Raw genomic sequence first — 19,185 nt, forward strand, 5'->3', positions numbered from 1 at the left:
GACATTCTTTGTTGGGTGAGCCATTTCAGGCACCCTAGTTGTAGTAAAAAATTGCATAATAATAAAACCCTCATATCTGCTACACTAGTTTTCCCGCAGTGGGTTTTACCGGGGACGATTGTCCAAATATAACAGTGTCCCTTGTATGATTGTCTCAGTTATTTTAGTTACTGATCTGTATATGGGCTAAGGCTGTATTTTTGTTTATTTTCGGTATTTATATTTATAAATAACTTGTTAATGAAAAGAACAAGTAGGAGAAAATAAACTAGATAATGCAGTAGGGATTTCGAATGTGTCAAACTTAGAAATTTCAACATAGTATCAGAGCATTGCAGACCACAGGAGAATTGGAGGCACCATCATTAATCTAGAGAATTTGCAGCAGTAGCAACTGTCCCGAGAGACATCGCTATTCCAGAGCAGAAGTAGCAGAGAAGAAGTGATGCAGAGGGCTTGCGTCATCATTTCGAGCCAAGAGGAGGGTTAGCGCAAAGGCAGAGAGGGGTATATTAGACCTACGTAGTGCGCGGTCATCTTTCTCAGCCAGGAAGGATCGATGCTGTGGCCAGAAGGAGCAGATTCTGGCGTTGCTGGGATTGCGCAGAGCTTGAAAGGCTCAGTGTCTTCAGTTGCTTGGGCTTGGGGAGCTGCGAGCATATTGTGATTGAGAAGCTGGTGGGGTGCTGTTTTTGTCGGTGTAGAACAATACCTAAGGGGACAGAACCAAGGTAGAGGGAGTCGCTACCTTGACGGATTTCTAGCCAAGAAATCTAGATCTGAGTTGCAGTTGCAAGGAGGATTGGAGACTAGCGGTTTGACATTTGGCGGGACGATTTCCAACAGGGAAATCAAGACTTAGAGGGAGATTTCCAGGAGGGAAGTCGAAACTCAGAGGGAGTCCAGAAGAGGAGCGGAAATGGCAATGAACGGACTGAGAGATCAGGGCAGGTTGGATGGGGCTTCTGCTGATTTGGGGTAGCATTGGATGTGCTCTAGCCTCGAAACTTTGGTGGAGAGGCTAAGGCACATGAGATTTCCAATACTTTGAAATGGTTTGGGCATATTCTAAACAGTTTGAGAGATATTAAAATAATTAATATTTTTAATGGAGTCCCTAAGTCTAAACTTAGGGAAAATAAAATATTAATGTGAATTAATATAAAACTGTGTTAGAAGGGTCCAAAAGTCATGGATCAAGCCAGAGTCAATCTTAGATATTGATTAGAGACTTAATCTCGGCCGTTGAATTGTCAACGAGAAAAGTATAAAAGGAGGCTTGGGGGTCACTTGAAGAACACACCAAGAGATCAAGATTTTGACTTTCTGGGCTGGGATTGCTGAGAAAGTTGAGAAAGTAATCAGAGTTGCAACTAAGGGGTAGTGAATAAAGAAGTAGAGAGACAGAGATAGCACTGGGAGGATCAGCGCAGTAGCCAGAGAGAGGGACACAAAAGCAGCCAAGGGTTCACGCAGAGGCAGCTAGGGCTCACGCAGAGGCAGTTAGGAGTTGTACAGTGCCTCAGAGGGCTAGCGTGGGTGACGCAGAGGGCCAGAGGACTGACACAGGCCAAGCGAGAGTGACGCTGGGCTAACGCTGGGCCAGAGAGAAGCTGACGCAGTCCCTAGAGGCTGACGCTAGGGTTTCGTGGGGCAGATTGGAGCTGTGGAGTTGCCAGAGTGTTTATCCGGGGTTTCAGCCGAAATATCTGCTTCCGATTAGAGAGGTACTACTACCGAGATTTTTCTTTGTTGGGTGGGCCAGATTTGGGACCTAGATTGTATTCTGAAATTGTTTAATAAATCAAACCCTCAGATACCTGCACCGGTTTTCCCGCATTGGGTTTTTCCAGGGACATTAGTCCAAAAACATCGGTGTTACTTGTGTGCTTGTTTCTGTTTCTTTCAATTGATGATCTGTAATGTGTTGAGAATGTATTTGTAGTTATTTCCAATATTTACATGGTAAATAACTTGTTAATTAATAGAACAAGTAGGTAGGAATAAATCAGAAAGTACATGAAGGGTTTCTAACAGATACACTTAGAAATTCCAACAGCTTCCAACTTTGTCATCTGGAAGGCTAGGATACTGGCAGTCCTGGATTGACATTGCATCAAGGACTTTGCCTTGAGAATCGTGGCTATCTTGGTTGACCCAGCTAAAAATGAGAAGTATGAGGATGCAATGGCGAGGGCGAAGAGCATGATCCATGATGGGGTCAAAGATCATGTCATATCACATATTGCTGAAAAGAACACAACAAAGGAGATGTGGGATACTTTGACGACCTTGTATCAGGGCACTTCCGTGTAACGGAAAATGCTATTGGAGAATCAGTTGCAGTCGTATCAGATATAAAAGGGAGTGCAGATAGATTTGTTCCTTCTCAGATTGTAGGAGATTCGTGACCAACTTACTTCTATAGGGTCTACACCAGATCCGAAGTTCATGGTGAGGACCGCCCTGAATGCAGTCTCTGAGGAGTGGGAGACATTTTTCCAAAGTATTTTGAGCGAGGCTACTCTTCCAGGATGGGAGGAGATGTGGGCAGCTCTTCGTCAAGAAGAGATCAAGAGGTTGACTAAGGCGGGGAGTAGTGGCAAGGGAAGTCGAATCAAGAAAGAGGAGGAGGAGGATGCGGCTCTAGCATCCGCGGGACAACAAGGGTAGAGGAAGAAGAAGGACATCCCCAAGGTGAAGTGCTTCCATTGTGGGGAGTTGGGACATTATGTAGCCCAGTGTTGAAGGAAGAAAAACAAGGGAGAGGCTTCCGACTCCAAGGCAGCTCCAGCTAAGGTGGAGAAAGAAGTCGAGATTGATGACGACTGTGCCATAAGTGCTCATGCACGTCTAGAGAAGAGGTGGGGAGACATCGAGTTGTAGTCACAAGGACTATGTACTAGGGGCACAATCCTTGAGGTTCCCAAACTCTTGGATCATATCTGGCTATGGGGGCCCTTAACCACAGTAGCATGGTAACAGAGGTCAGGTGGAGCAAAGTGTAGTGGAGCAGCAAGGCAGTGCTTGGGTGTAGAAATATGAGGCAGTGCATTGGAGGTTGCAGCAGTGCGAGAGGCATAGAGGTGTATGCAGTAGCACAGTGGCAGCAGAGGGAGCACAAGATAGCAGCAGAGGCAACTTCAATTTCATGAGGCTTCCAGACTGACTAGGATGTCAGTATTTGGGTAGATAAGTTACTTCTCGGTCACTGAGTTGCAGTGCAACAATTAGCAGTGGCAGTGCTAGGGGTAGCATGGGAAGCATATTGAGAGGGAGATGCAGTACAGATGTAGCCGTGGCAGTGGCAGTGTCATGGGCAGCAGTACAGGAAGTAGTAGTGCAAATTGTGTGAGACAACAGGCCAAGCATCAACACAGGTACCGGTGCAAAGAATCAGTGTGATGTTTCAGTGGTGGAGCATTACTAGAGCACATTCCTCGTTAAGAGGGAGTGTTGATTTGTGGTAGCATCGGATGTGCTCTAGCCATGAAAATTGGTGGAGAGGCTAAGACACATGACATCTCCAAGACTTAGAAATGGTTTGGGGAAATTCCACCCGATTGGAGAAATATTAAAATAATTAATATTTTTGATGGGGTTCCTAAGTCTAAACTTAGGAAAGTTAAAATATTAATGGGTATTAATATAAAACTGGGTGAGAATGTTCTAAATGACATTGATCAAGCCAAATCTAATATTAGCCATTGATTAGCGACTTAATCTCGCCCGTTGAATACTCAACAGGAAAACTATAAGAGGAGGCTTGAGGGTCAGTTGGAGATACACCAAATTGATCAGTGAGTTCGATTTTCTAGAGCGAGGTTTGTTGAGAGAATCGAACCAGTGATCTATTGCAACAACGGGTAGTTCGGCACGAGGCCGAGAATACATAGCAGAGAGGCAACGATAGTGCCAGAGAGACAGCGCAAAGCTTGGAGACGCTGACACAGAGGCAACTGGGAGCTATGCAGAGGCTGAAGAAGCCAACGTGGGTGACGCAGAGGGTTTAAGCGCTGACGCAGAGAGCCAAAAGGTTGACACAGAGGCCTCAGTAGCTGTGCAAAGGCTAGCAGAGTTGATGCAGGGCCAAGAGGCAGCGCCGAGAGATTTTTGTGGGGCAGACTGAGTGCTGGTGAGCCGGGATGGGTGACATAGTCCCTACAGAGTGACGCAGAGAAGTAGAGAAGCTTGGAGCAGCTTTCGCTGTCCAGCTAAGGAGCTACCATTGTTGCTATGGGATCGTTCATTTGGTGTCTAATCAGTCGGAATATTTGTCTCCGAGGAGAGGTATTACTACTGAGGACATTCTCTGTTAGGTGAGCCATTTCTGGCAACCTAGTTGTATTCAAAAACTGTATAATAATAAAACCCTCACATCTGTTGCACTGGTTTTCCCACATTGAGTTTTTTCCGAGACGATTGTCCAAAAATAACGGTGTCCCTTGTGTGATTGTCTCAGTTATTTCAGTTGATGATCTATATATGAGTTAAGGCTGTATTTATGTTTATTTTCGGTATTTATATTTATAAATAACTTGTTAATGAAAAGAACAAGTAGGAGAAAATAAACCAGATAATGCAGTAGGGATTTCTAATGTGTCAGACTTTGAAATTTCAACACCAAGCTCAAGTGCTTCAGGTATGGCAAGCTTGGTCACTACAACACTCAATGTCCTCTCAAAAAGAAGGACAAATAGGAGAAGCAGGATCAATAGGCCACATCTGCTAAGATCGACAGGCTGTCCTCTAGATTGGAGGAAGAGTTTTCCATGATCACCGAGTTACGTCTAGGGGTGAGGTGGGGTGATTTGGAGTTGTAGCCTCAGAGAGCTACAAGATGGGAAAGATTCTTGAGGAGATCCACCTCATGAATCAATACCTTGCTATGGGAGCCCAAGACATGCAGTAGCAGGATGAATTTGTGGTAGTTGGTGTAGTTAGGTGCCAGAGTGGCAGAGGCAGTAGCTAGTGGCGGTCAGATACTAGGCAGCGCAGAGAAGAGTTGGCAATAGTGCAAGTGGCCCAACGCAGAGTTGGCAACAACACAGAGGCTTCAGTGACAACGCAAAGTTTAGCAACAGTCAGGACTCGGGTGACAGATGCATCATACTGAGCACAATTAGTTAAGTATTTTGGGTGCTTTTCTGTTGTAGTTGCAACAATAGAAGTTGGAGAAAGTTGCAGTGTAGATGCAGTGTTGGCAGCAGTTTAGTAAGGCCAACGATAACACAAATGCAACAATCAGAGTTGCGCAGTAGTTGATGGGCAACAGAGCTAGACATCAACAGTGCAACATGAGATGGTGCAGAGACAGGCTGATGCTTTAGTGGGTTGCAACAGTAGAGCACATTCCTCACTAAGAGGAAATGTTGATTTCTGTAGCATCGAATGTGCTCTAGCCTTGAGATTTTGTAGAGAGGCTAAGGCACATGCATTTTCCAAGAACCATAAATCCTTTGGGAAAGTTCCACTTAGAGATGGTTTAATTAAAATAATTAATCATTTTTAATGTATTCCCAAGTCTAAACTTAGGAAATGTGATTAATTAAAGGGTATTAATTAAATCTAGTGTGGATCTTCTAGATAAAGACGAGGATCAACTCCCAGTTAATCTTAGCCCTTGATTTTGTTTTAATCTTTGCCATTGGTGCTCCAACGAGAGATTATAAGGAGCTTGATGGGCACATGGAGAACACATCGAGATAGTGAAATCTAGAGATTGAATTTCACAAGAGTAGCAATGCTGAGTTGCTGGAGAGAGATCAAGTGATCTTCTTGAATTGAGGGATAGGGATAGTAGACCAGAGGGGATTTTTCCAGTTCCGGGGAGTACAAGGCAGAGAAGGCAACGAGAGGTTCAGAGAGGCAACACAATTCTTCAGAAGGAGTCTGTAATTTTGCGGTGAGCAGTCGAGATCTAGTGCCGGAAGCTAGGGTGTGAGACCAGAGAGCCAGAGAGTCGAGTTCCAGTCAGCAAAATGATCAACAAGAAGGGTGACGCAGTTCCTATAAGATGTGACAGCTCAGTGACAACGTAGAGGCAGTGTTGGGCTAGCCATCCAGAGCTTGGATCAGATTCGGATTGCCAGTGACAGTGTGAGAGTATTTCTCACTACCTCTTTGCCAGTTTATTCTCTGTATCAGATTGCCAGTTTGGGCATCTAAAGATTTGTACGTAGAAACTACTGCATAATAATAAAAACCCTCAGCTGCTGCACCGATTTTCCCCAATGTTGCACGACTCGTACTCATATAAGACTTGTCACGACTCTGATTCGTCGACTCGAATAAGACTCGGGAACGATCCTTATAAGACTCGTATAAGAGTCGTCAAAATACAAAAAAAACTTAAAATGTGGTAAAATTTAAGCACAAAAAAGAAACTAATGACAATTCCAATCCTTGAAAGTTATAAAAACCACAATATATGCAATAATTTATAACATCATCTCATATCTATAAAAGTACAACATAACATATTCGATTTTTGTAAGCAAAACATTTAGATATTGAATAAGAAAAGGACTCATGATTCCATAATTAAAATAAAAAATGTCAGCAAGTTCAAAATTCAAATACATATGTCATAAATGATAAATGATTGTCTCATAACAATCTTGAGTCTCATCACACATGGACGAACACGCCTAAAATAAGCCCTCGTGGAGCTAGTTGTAACATTGGAAGGTTGAAGCAATTGTGAGGTAGGTATATTTGGAGTCTCCATTTGAGATGGCAAACTAAAGAGATCCTCAGTCTCTTCATCAAGCCAACTCAAATTAGGGACTTCTCCACAACCCAATCAAACTCTAAATCAATAGTATCCAATAAAATTGGATCTGTATCCTTTGGTTGCACTTGTTTTGTGAGCATTCGAAGGTTGTAGTAGATGAAAACCAACTTCTCCAAATTCTCATGCTCCAACCTGTTTCTTTTTTTGCTGTGGATTGTGCTCAAACACTGACCAATTGCGCTCACAAGAAGAAGCACTACAGGGTTGAATTAGAACTCTGATGGCAAATTCTTGTAATTGTGGTGCCTCAGTGCCACAATCTATCCACCAATGAGCTGTAAAAAAATAACAACAAAGATTATTAGTTTGTAATGCCAAACATATAAAAGAGAACTAGCAAGATTACAAGCTAAGTTCTAACAATTTGCACTTACAAGGCATTTTCTTGTCCTTGAGACGTTAGCTTGAGCTGAATCCGAACATGCCACATGCTTCCTTGTACATATTTCGTTGTATGCTGATTTTGTCCTGAATATCTTGATCTGGGAACATCTTCTCAATGTATATCATGACACCTCTCATCACCTCGGGATCTCTTTAAATGCTAGACCCCTCATTATAAAATAAGCTTGGATTGAGTTATGCTCCTGCTGCATGCAATGGTGAATGTAGTTGCCTGTCCCACCTGGAATCAATAATTTGCTATACAGGGAGATATTTAGATTCATTTCCCTTATAGAAAGTCTTGATGGCCTCTTTGTCCCTATCCATGCCCTCATAAATATATCCCATTGCAGGTTTCTCTCCATCCATCCATATCAAGACTTTCACAAGGGGCTTAGTGAAGCTGACAATCTTAGTGACTTTGTCCCACAAACTATCAACAAAGACAGATGCTTTCATAGATATTGCTTCTGGTTTTGTGCTATCTTTCCAAAATACCCATTGCTGGCTACAAAACATTCTTCTCAAAGCTTGGTACTCATACAAAAGGCTTTGGAGGGAAAGAAAGTTTGTAGCAAACCGTGTGACAGTTGGGCGACTAAGCTCACCCTATGTGAATTCCCTCATAAGGTTCAACACCCAAGCATGATTATAAATATACTTGGTAATTTGCTTGCATTCTTGCACAACATCTTGCACCCACTCTAACTTCCCAATGTCCTCTAGCATCAAGTCTATGCAATGGACAATGCATGGAGTCCAAAAAATAGTGGGATATTTGGCACAAAGCAACCTTCCAACTGCCACATAATTTGCTACATTGTCCATAATTACTTTGACGACATTTGCAACCCCAACTTCCTCCACCACATCAACGAGCAATGAAAAAATCAAATGTGCATCTTTTACATTTGCAGATGCATCGATGGATTTTAGGAACATGGTTCCTTTTGGGAAAGCTACAACAAAATTTATTATTGTTCTACCCCTCTGATCTGTCCACCCATTAGACATAATTGTACAACCTGTAAATTTCCACGAGCTTTTAATGCTCTCCAATTTTTCCTTTACACACTCAAGCTCCTCATCTAGCTCTTTCCCCCTAAGTGCATTATAAGATGGGGCTTTGTATCCAGGGCCAACACTTGCAATGGCATCCACCATGGGCTGATAAAAATAAGACTGTGCATAGTTGAATGAAAGACTGTTATGGTACCAAAACTTCCTCATTGCTATATCTGCCTTCTTCCTCTTCTTTTCATTGAAACTGTCCAAGGTTGGTTGAGAACCTAGAGTTGTATGAGGACTGAAGAAAGAAGAGGTTATACTCCTGTTTGCCACAACACTTGAAGATGAGTTACCAATACTTGGACTTTGAAACTGTGTTTCACTCTGAGATGAAGATCTACCTATCCCAACAATCTCATCCTTCCTTTTTGCTCTCTTAGAACTTGTTTCTTTAATGGATTCCAAAGCAGCTACCATTTCAGTAGTGACTTCATCAGGGCAACTTGGACAACATACCACACCTTTCCCAGGAATTCTGGGTAGGTGGTATTCCAACCTGTTTATCCTTGCATGCATTGTCGCATTGCAATAATTGCACTTGATATTGTGGTCATTACCGACAATGATTTGTTGATCATGTTCCCATGCCGGATCATGAGACTGTTTGAAACCCTTTGGTGGCATGGTGACAAAATCTGGAAGAAAAAGAAATAGTTTTTTTTTGGTTTTGATTTTTTTTTTATTTGCAATTTTTTTTGGCTGTGTGGCTGAGTTTCTCAGCCACATAGGGCCGCTGTGTGGCTGAGAAACTCAGCCATAGTCAACCCCAAACATAAAAAAAATTTAAAAAAATTTGCAAACATAAAACATTCTAACTAGGTTCATGAAGCCTACTTGAAGCTTAGTCTGATCCGACGAAGCCTCCTTTAGCCTCCTCCAACAACGCCTTCAACCTCCTTTAGCTTCATTCTCAACATTCACACAAATTAACCAAACACTGAAATGACAAGTGAATGAGAAATGGAAGGGAGATAGGTGCTTCTAAAGCATTTTTTTCCTTCCAATTTCCCTTTCCCTCCACCTCATTTCCAAAAAAGAAAAAAAAATAAAAACAAATTCAAAATTCTGGATTGTTTGGGACTTTTCATGCCCGACGGGTCCTATACGGGTCCGATAAAGGTCTAATGGCTACCTGCGGGTTTGATACATGTAACCTAGTCTTAAGGAAAACCCGCCGGGTCTGGGTCTAGACCGCGGGTTCTATGCAGGTGACCTGGCCCAACCTTAGATCCGTCCTTATCCGCGGGTACCCATGGGTTTAATGCAGTGTTTTACAACCCGGCCGAGTCAACTCGGAAACGGCCGTTTCGAACCGAGCCAAAGCAAATTTTAATGACCCGGCCAGCAACCCGGCTCGGTTGACCGAGTCAACTATGACTCGGCCGAGTCATCCAATGACTCGGCCGAGTCATAGTTGACTCGGTCAACCCGGCCGGGTCCGTATTGACTCGGCCGAGTCAAAGAACCCACGGTTGCTCTAGGTGCCATTTGTATTATTTAGGTTTCAAATAGGTGTTCAAGAACAGTTAATAAAATAGCTGGGTATATGTACATCTATGCTCTTGCAGCCCAGGATTAGACATAGTAACTACAATCAGCCACTCAATGACTGTGATGCATTCTTGTGGCACGTATAGCTAAAGTTAATTCATGATTATGATCACCATTCTTTCAGCAGTGTAGACACAACATGTAGGATTTCACACAAGTGTAGACTTATTTAATAAAGATCTAGGCTATGAACTGTAGCATTCCTTTTACCACACAGGAATCTATTAATGCAAGCATCTTAAACTTGAATAGTGTCCATAAGCACCCTTAATGCTGAGATTAATTAGACTCGAGAGTCCATGGCACATGCATATAGAGTACTGCAATTTTCACATGATCAGATGCATATCATGAGGTCAACACATGTAATCATTTACATTTTCATCAACAATCAAAGCATTATCATAACATGAGCAATTCCAATCCCTTAAGAAAGCATACTTCACACAGTTAATTAGCATATAAACCATTCCAGAAATATAAACATGACATCCATTGCTCATATCAATTGTGGTAAACACTTATCTCAAAATATAAGCTGGGAAACTAAGTCGGGGGCTTGAAGTCTCTGCCCACCCATAGTTTGGGCTGAGTCTCTGCCCACCCATTGGGTACCATTTTGATATAATGGATTGGTTCATGAGCCTACTTTGATCATATGTTGTCTTCCATCTATATTATAATGCTGTGTGTTTGGAAACATGAATGAAAATCTTTAAAATTATGTTTAAAATATTTAAAATTATGTTTTTTTATAAAAAAAATAAATATTTAATGTATTTTTTACAACGACCGAGTCATTGAAATCGAGCCGGCCGAGTCATTACCGAGTCCGAGTCCGAGTCGGAGTCGATCCTCGGCCGAGTCCGAGTTGTAAAACATTGGTTTAATGTGAGTGGTGCTTTACTGGTTTTTCCAGGGACGTTTGTCCAAAAAAAACGATGTATTTGTGTGTGTGTTTATTTCTCTCCTGTGCAGTATTTTATGTTGTGAGGACTGCAATAGATTTTAGTTCGATGTTTTCTATGTAACACTGTAAATAACTTGATTTAGAAATTAACAAGTAGGAGAAATCTAATAGTTGCTGCGGTTGGTGTTAGAACATTATATATTACAGAGCAATGGAACACATAAAATATTGCAGAAATATAAACACAGAAAACACATAAAACAAGAGAGACACAGATATACGTGGTTCACCCAGTTCGGGCTACGTCCACGGAGAAACAACCAGTCCTTCCTTTTATATTATCCAACAAACTAAAGATATACAACTTACAGCAGATCCGCTGTAATTCCCTCTTCGCTCTCAATCTCCTCTCTCTTCCTCACTCATAATACAGATCTACATAGATGCAATACAATTCCCTCATGTATAGTGAGGGGTTGCCTTTTAGGGCAAAAAACCCTAAATTAAAGATAACTTCTACTGTCAGATCTCCGCCTAATGAACGGCCCAGATTGACTATGAAATTACAACATTTTACAAGGCAATTTTACATCTATTCTTAGCTTGGGGGGCGCTGCCCTTGATTCTTAGGAGCCACCCCCGCTTGGACCCCCCCTCCCTGCGGCGAATATTTTACGAGCGACAACATTACAAACTGGGGTCCAATGTGGCGATACAGAAGATAATCAGGCTTTACACCCAACAGTAGGGAATCGGGTCACTGATTTTTCACAAGCTTTATTATACACAAGTGGCAATCACAAATCCTGCAAGGCTGAAGTATGTATAAGTTGCACGGTAGCTAAATTTCCCTTGCAGGATCCGTTTCCCCAACACAGGATCTGTTTCCACCATGCAATTTCCGTTTCCAGCAATTTGAGATCTGCCACATGGCTGTTTCCAGCACTGATCCAGGCAGATCCGAATCCGGATCAGATCCGCGGATCTTGGACCCCCCTGTGCCGGATCTGGTAACTTAGCTTTAAACTTTTAGCTAGGCTCTGGAAATCCTCTGAAAATGCATTGTTATCATCAAAATGCTGAACTAGCATCTGTACCAAGTTAATTATTCGGCACATAGAACAGTCCTATCATGACCTAATGCCTGGTCTACGTGCATCAGCTTTCTGCAAGTGTTATCAACTCTTCCCTGGGTTGACAAGCAAACTCTGCTATAGATTGAATATGAACTCTCCAGCAATAGCTTCAATCCATCCACTACCCATCAGCAATTTCTTCTAATCACCACGGCAGCTGCTGGCAGCCACAGGCCAAGCAGGCCCCAAATCCAAAAAGGAAATGTACAGTAGCCTCATGAGAAGAGCAAACCCACTTTGAGTATGATCCCACTGCTTCAGCAATTGACTTTTGCACCCAACACATAAACCCTGTTAGCCCACCAGAGGAGATATCCTTCAAAAGCAAGTGAATTTTTTACCAAAGGGACCCCTGTGGGGAAGAGGGGTAACAGGCCCACTATCAGGCTAACCCACTATTACATATACAGTTATCCTATATATACCCCCATTAGGGTCATAACATGATATGCCTAAGTAATCAGCTATTAATAAATGGGGAGTCAGAACTGTTCATCATACTCCTCCCTTGCGTTGCATAAATACATCTAAACATTGTACCTTGTAAACATTTTATACTATTTTTTAAAATCTTATACACACACCCACACTCCCACGCACAAACACATGCTTCTTTGAACAGTTTATAACCCTGCATGATACTGGGATTTATTTGTGCATGTCTGGTGTAAGGTGGACTGACTTTTGAATGTGTATATGAAAACAATGCTGAAGATGGTTAATTATTATCAGTCTAGTGACTTTTTAATGACAAATACAGGAAGAAGTATGGCGTTTCCTGGACACCCTCTGGGTAGTGGCCTAACAGCAAGAGCTGCAAAGGCAAGCATTTAATCCTTGAAGAATAACATTAAGCTCAAGTGGTGCTGCATTGAGGTTTATTTATCAAGCTTTCAAATGTAATGTATATGAGTAATACGTGAAGGTTTTTAACCAGAGAGAGTTCTATGCATAGTTGTTCTATTACTTGGTTGTGAATATCTCTGAAGGAGGAAATGTTCCTGCAGGAACTTGGGCTGATGGAAGGAACTCCTGTTGGGACATCATTAATTGATGCCCATGCTGGAGGCATAGGAGTTATTGAAAGTGTACCATCAACGAATCTAAATTTTAAAGGTTTCGAGTATTGGAGAGATTTTCAGTTTTCACTACTTTATAAAGAATACAGTTTCTAATACAGTTGCAGAACATGTGATGGATTCATTAATAAAAATTGTAAGTTCAAAATATGCAGTTTTCTGAGGGTTTTAACTTTTTTTGATTGCTTCAGAAGATGAACTGGAAGCACTATGCCACAGAATGGTGTTAGTATGTGGTACGTCTACATGCCACATGGCGATATCTCAGAAAAAAAATTTCATTCCAGGTGTCTGGGGGCCTTTTTGGTCAGGTATTGACGAACTGTCAAGGTTTTGTTTTGTTAATTTGTTGCCAGCCTAGCGAAGATGAGAATGGTATTATGTATAGGCTATCTTGTGGCTGTTTCCTGTATGATAATTGTGTCCTGCTTGAAGCTTTTTATAATTGTCTGCACCATGTAGCAATGGTACCAGAGTTATGGCTTACTGAAGGTGGACAGAGTGCAACTGGGGCTTTATTGGATCATATGGTTGAAAATCACGCGGCGGCTCCTATTCTGGCAAACCGTGCAGCATCACAAAGTAAATGTTCTCTTACCATCTTTTGGTGTCTCATTATTTCTTTGAATTTCAGTTTTTCCTTGGAAGTTATTTTAATTGAGGAACATATAAATATAGTAATTTGTATCTTTTCTTATTTAAACAATGACACTTGTCGTTTCTTTTTCTTCTTTCTGAGTCGTGAGCATTGTGATGGCTTTAGCTGTGTGCACATAATGGAATTAAAAGCGGAACTCTGTCAGCTTATTGATATTCCTCATTGGTTGTGTTCACAGATGTCTCACTATATGAGCTACTAAATAGAACTTTAAAAACAATGGCACATGATTTACAAGCCCCATTTATTGCCTCTTTGTCAAAGGATTTACATGTGCTTCCAGACTTCCACGGCAACAGGTACCATACTTTGTCAATTAAATATTAGAAAATCCCACTTTAACTTGCAGTCTTCATTGACTGTGCAATATCTTTTTAAACCTGTGTTCAGGCAAGGTAGGATGGGGAAAACATTATGGTGTTGTGTACTGCAGGATGTTCTGTCTGTTCTAATATAGCATGCTTAAAAAACATTCCCTAAACAATATGGGTTGACAGATTCCGACACATCTATTGATTCCCAATATTCTCACCTTTTACTAATTCATCTGGGATGACTATTGTTTTTACTATTTATTCATCATCGCTGATATTCTTACTTTCGAGCGGTTCAATTTGTTTCTAAATTCATTTTTTATGATTGAGAATAAATAATTTTTTCCTTTCCTTACTATTCACTCTTTATGTTGTCACGAAAGCCTGTAAATTATAGTGAATATAGAATCATTTCCCTCTGCGGAGGGGATACATGGAGTGAAATCATTTTACTCGAAAAATTTAGGGTGAAGATAGCAAGAAGAGCTGCAGTCGCAATTGAGCTCTTCTTCTATCAACATTCAAAATAGTCCTGATGATGGATCCCTGTTGGGATTTGAAACGTTGACGAAAAATGGTTTTTACTGTGGGTTCTCCGGTTACTAAGTTACACAATATAGAATATTTTTGGATTATAATGCTCAGATACAACTCAATGCAATAAAGTCACATTATATAAGTGACTTCAATAAAAAGTCATTATGTTAGGCATTAATTTTAATAGGTGTCATTAATAAAAGGTACTTAGGTCATATATGGATTCTAGCTACCTAATTCAGATAAGATAATTTTATTAATGTTTGACAAGTGACTGCAAAAGTAAGACAATGGGACTGAAGAATGCAACTAGTTTGAATACAGTGAGGGAGGGCAAGCGGATCTCCTAGAAGATCTCAAAAATAATACAAAGAAAGAAATCTACATAGGTATATCATCATAATATATGTATAAGACCATGGCAAAGGCACTGTGATACAAAACACTAAGTGAGTTTGTCCAGATTGGAAAGGTGGACAACCCAACCCAAGAACTTGTCAAGAGAGAGATATTGAGAGAGAGACCGAATGATGAGTTCGATGATGTTAGGGTTGCCTGTTAATTTTCCACTGCTCTATGCTATCACAATTACTTAGCCCAATTCACTTCTTCAATAAGCAATCTTTTCAACAATAATTAATTTTTCCAATAATCAATAGTAACTGAGGATACATGCCTTCCCCAGTGGTATAAAGGTGCTGCAAAGAACAGTAAATGCAATGAAAATAGAAGACAATCAAAACCAATGTTACCAGACTCGGAATCAGCAATAAATCGGCGAGGCAAAAGAGCGAAGAGTTTTAATCGGATTGGGGAAAAATAAGGAAAAATCGGTGAATTCAATAATTTAAGATATACACATATTGAATTAAAAAAAATGTTTTTCATTGATATTCAATAAATCCATGTCCAAACAATGCATAATATCAATAGATGTCCAAAATATCATGAATGAATAACTATCTCATATATGATAACCCTTTTCCATGGTCTGCCTCTTCATCTGGTCTTGATGATGAACCACACTTGTTGGTTCGAGAAGCGCCGACCAAAAATTTCTCGTATGTGATTTCTACCGAAAGACTCTGCTTATCTCATATATGTTATGAGTCCAAACACGATCCAAAGTACTAGGTCTTGACTCCTAACCTGTGACTACTTCGAACTAGAAGCATCTGCTTCTAAAAGTTTATAAAATAATGCATACTAATTAGTAAAAAGGCAGTAACTGAAATCTATTGATTGCTGCTAAAATGATATGATAATGGTTTGCTACTGAAATCTCTGACCAAGCACATGCTGAAACTACAATGGAGCACACTGCACACTACACCTCTATTACACTATGACTCTATTACGTGGAGTAAATTGAAACTGAACACTACGCTTCTATTACACTACGACTCTGTTACGTGGAGTAAATTGAAACTGAAACCATGCCTCTATTACCTTCTCGACGTATGAGTTATAGGCCTCATTAGTGAGAAAAGTCAATTACAAACAGACTTTTATTTTTTAACCTAACTAAACTAAACAACAAAAAATGTGGGAACCCTAAAAGTTAAAACCCATGCCCCTCGAGTTGGTGGTTGAAAATCACCTCAGTCACCTAAATCTCAATTAATTGGTGAGTCGCAAGTGAAACTCGCGTTGACCATGAGTCAAACACGGTCAACACGAGTTTGACTCACCCATAGTTGAATCAGATCATTTGAGGGAAGAGCAAAGTTTGACTCGTGATTAATCGCGAGTGATCGGAGATTCATGTTTCACTGATCAAAACATCAACAAGAGACACCGATTTGGTCAAAGACTAGGGAAAAACCCCACAAAGGGGAAAACCTTTTGAAATCCTCCTTCTATTAGATTCTCGTAAAATGTTCAGCAGAGAGTACAGTGAGGCCAAATCCATAAACAAGAATCAAAGTCAAAGTCGACTTGTCCAACAAATCAACTAACCAATATTCAAAATATGAGCCAATTGTCAAATCTGGTAAAAGTCAACAGCAGCAGCATCAACAAGTAGTCAATGGTCAACAGTCCTCCAAATGAACTCAGTTAGTAGTCAAAGAATGTGGCCTGCTCAGCTGGTCAAAGTGCCACAAAAACAGTCCCAAAAATCTTCTTCAATCTTGGTCAAAGTCAAAGTCAAAGGCAGCTGAAACCCTAGTTGTAGGTCTGAAGTCAACCATAGTCAAAGTGCCCAGAAATTCTCGATTTTTGTGCCAAGAAATTCAGCCCTCCAAAACAATCCAAAAACCCAAGTCAAAATAAGTCAAATCATGCCCAATCTCCAAAAGTCAAACTTAGTCAAAGTGTTGGTCAAAACAAATTTCAGCGTCCTGCAATTTTCTCCTTTCTCTTGCTCGCACGTGTGAAGAAACTCCTGAAAATTTTCAGATGTATCGAACCCAAGAAGAGAAGAGAAGTGTGTGACCAATGATGTCGAAATGAGCTTGAGGTGTCATGAATTTATAAGCGTTGGGGGAGGGCTAATTAGCCTCTAGGCCAACTTGATCAATTGTGTCATTGTGGTCTTGACTTCAAAAATACACTTTCCCTTATCCAAATCCGGTGCTTCAAAGGTCAATTTTGGTCCTCTCGGAAAGAGGAATTTCGTCCAATGATTGGAATTTGTCACTAAGTTGCCAAATTAACACTCCCTCTTAGCGAGGAAGAAATTCCAACTGCATCATGTGATCATCACAAGTATCTGTCATCAAATCATGTCTCATCTCTGCTTGACTCTATCTGCTGAATGATTCTCGAATCTAAAGAAGAAGAATCATAGGAAGAGCACATCGGGATGCTATTTTAGCCTTGGATCCACCATGATATCTTGGATGAGCAGGACACAGAAATTTGTAGCTTTGAGTACCGTCGAGATAGAATATATCGTCCCATGCAAGTATCTCAAAATGTGTTTGGCAGCAACCCAATGTGCATGGAGGGGTTGAGTCATAAATTAACTCAGGTTGTTCACTACATAGCATATGTTTGGACGAGTGTTCACTAAGAACATCAGAGCCCCAATTAACTGTCTGTACTCGAATGGATTCGCCAAATCAGGTCCTGCAGCTTCTCTACATAGCTTCTTGAAATTCATTTCCATCGGTGTGGCCAGGGACTTGCATTCTATCATTCCAAATCTCTGCAACAACTTCACAACATATTTTCCTGTAAAAGGAAAATCTCACTGGGCCTTTGCCACACCTCAAGGCCTAGGAAGTATTGCATGAGTCCAAGGTCTTTCATCTCGAATTCAGAGGCCAACACTCGATCATTAGGGGCTCACTACCTATCAAAAATAGATCGTCAACATATAAAACCAAAATCAAGGGAATACCTTGGACCACCTTGAAGTAGAGGTTGGGATCGACGCTGCTTCTTGTGAATCCAAGCTTCACCAGGTAACTATCTATATGGGCGTACCATGCTTTGGGGGCTTGTTTCAAGCCATATAATGCCTTCTTCAACTTGCAAACATGTGTCTTTCGGTCCTTCACTTCAAATCCTTGTGGCTTCTCAACGTAAACTTCTTCCTGTAACATGCCATGAAGGAATGTTGTCTTCACATCCATCTGGTGAAGGGTCCATCCTTGACTTGTAGCAAGGTAAAATATTGAACGAATGGTGGTAGATCGTGCCACAAGAGCAAAGATATCATCATAATATTCTCCCTCTTTTTGAGAGAATCCTCTTGCCATGAACCTTGCCTTATATTTTTCAATGCTTCCATTAGCTGCATGTTTGATCTTGAATAGCCATTTCGAAGTCACTACAGATTTCGTTCTGATCTCGAAACGACATCCCATACATCATTCTTCATAATTGATTCATATTCTTCAATCATAGCATTCTTCCAGATTTGTTCTTTCATGGCTTCTTCAAAGGTGTGAGGCTCAACTTGAATCATATTACTCATCTCTACAACATAACCCTGATATCTGCATGGCTTCTTTCTTTCTCTAAAGGTTCCACAGGTAGTAGCATGTCTTTCAACATCTTGTAATGTGTCACAGAGCCAAAGTGGCCTCTTCCTGGTAGGGGGATCACATTGAGGAGGATCCAAAGGGTCCATGGGCTCCATGGGCTCCATGGGATCATCAAAAATATCTCTCGGATTCCGGTATCAGAGTACGTTCTAGAATATTCATATCATCACTTTCCTTCTCAGGAGGAGGAGACAGAGGAAGGTCCCTTGCTTTTCCAAGGGAAACATTTTCATCGAATGTTACAGTCCTGCTAATTTCAACCTTCCTTTGACCAAAAATATATATTCTAAATGTTTTGGAATCTTCACAATACCCAACAAACATATCTTTTCTTCCAGTGGCTTCTAGCTTGTTTCTTTTGTCTTCGGCACATGGAAATATATGGGGCAACCAAATATCTGGAGATGACTAATGTTGGGCTTGACACCTGTGAATACTTCTTCAGGAGTCTTGTTGTCCAATGCTTGATGAGGAACCCTGTTTTGAACATATACTGTTGTATTTGTTGCTTCACCCCAAAGGAACTTTGACAACTTTTGATCATGGAGCATGGCTCAAGCAACTTCCACAATAGACCTGTTCTTTCTCTCAACCACTCCATTTTGTTCGGGATTATAGGGCACAATAGTCTCCTTGATACCTTCCTTGCAAAAATCTATGAATTCATTAGAAATGTACTCTCCTCCGTTGTCGGACCTAAAGATCTTAATTTTCTTCCCTGTTTGATTTTTGACCAAAGCCTTGAAGTCCTTGAACA

General features: G+C 40.9%; 1 protein-coding gene across 1 annotated transcript in view; it reads left to right on the plus strand.

The window, feature by feature from the left end:
• LOC149240843 (FGGY family of carbohydrate kinase) overlaps nucleotides 1-19,185 on the plus strand; it is a 434,066-nt gene that overhangs the window by 181,339 nt on the left and 233,542 nt on the right. Inside the window, exons 7-11 of the mRNA XM_089373849.1 lie at nucleotides 12,606-12,667; nucleotides 12,853-12,961; nucleotides 13,116-13,235; nucleotides 13,387-13,506; nucleotides 13,761-13,881. Of these exons, the coding sequence (XP_089229975.1) occupies nucleotides 12,606-12,667; nucleotides 12,853-12,961; nucleotides 13,116-13,235; nucleotides 13,387-13,506; nucleotides 13,761-13,881 (532 nt within the window). The remainder of the gene's footprint in view (nucleotides 1-12,605; nucleotides 12,668-12,852; nucleotides 12,962-13,115; nucleotides 13,236-13,386; nucleotides 13,507-13,760; nucleotides 13,882-19,185) is intronic.

Source organism: Pinus tabuliformis, chromosome 8 (assembly GCF_031772625.1).
Source record: "Pinus tabuliformis cultivar Carrire ecotype Pingquan chromosome 8, CPIR1, whole genome shotgun sequence".
Classification (NCBI taxonomy): Eukaryota; Viridiplantae; Streptophyta; class Pinopsida; order Pinales; family Pinaceae; genus Pinus; species Pinus tabuliformis.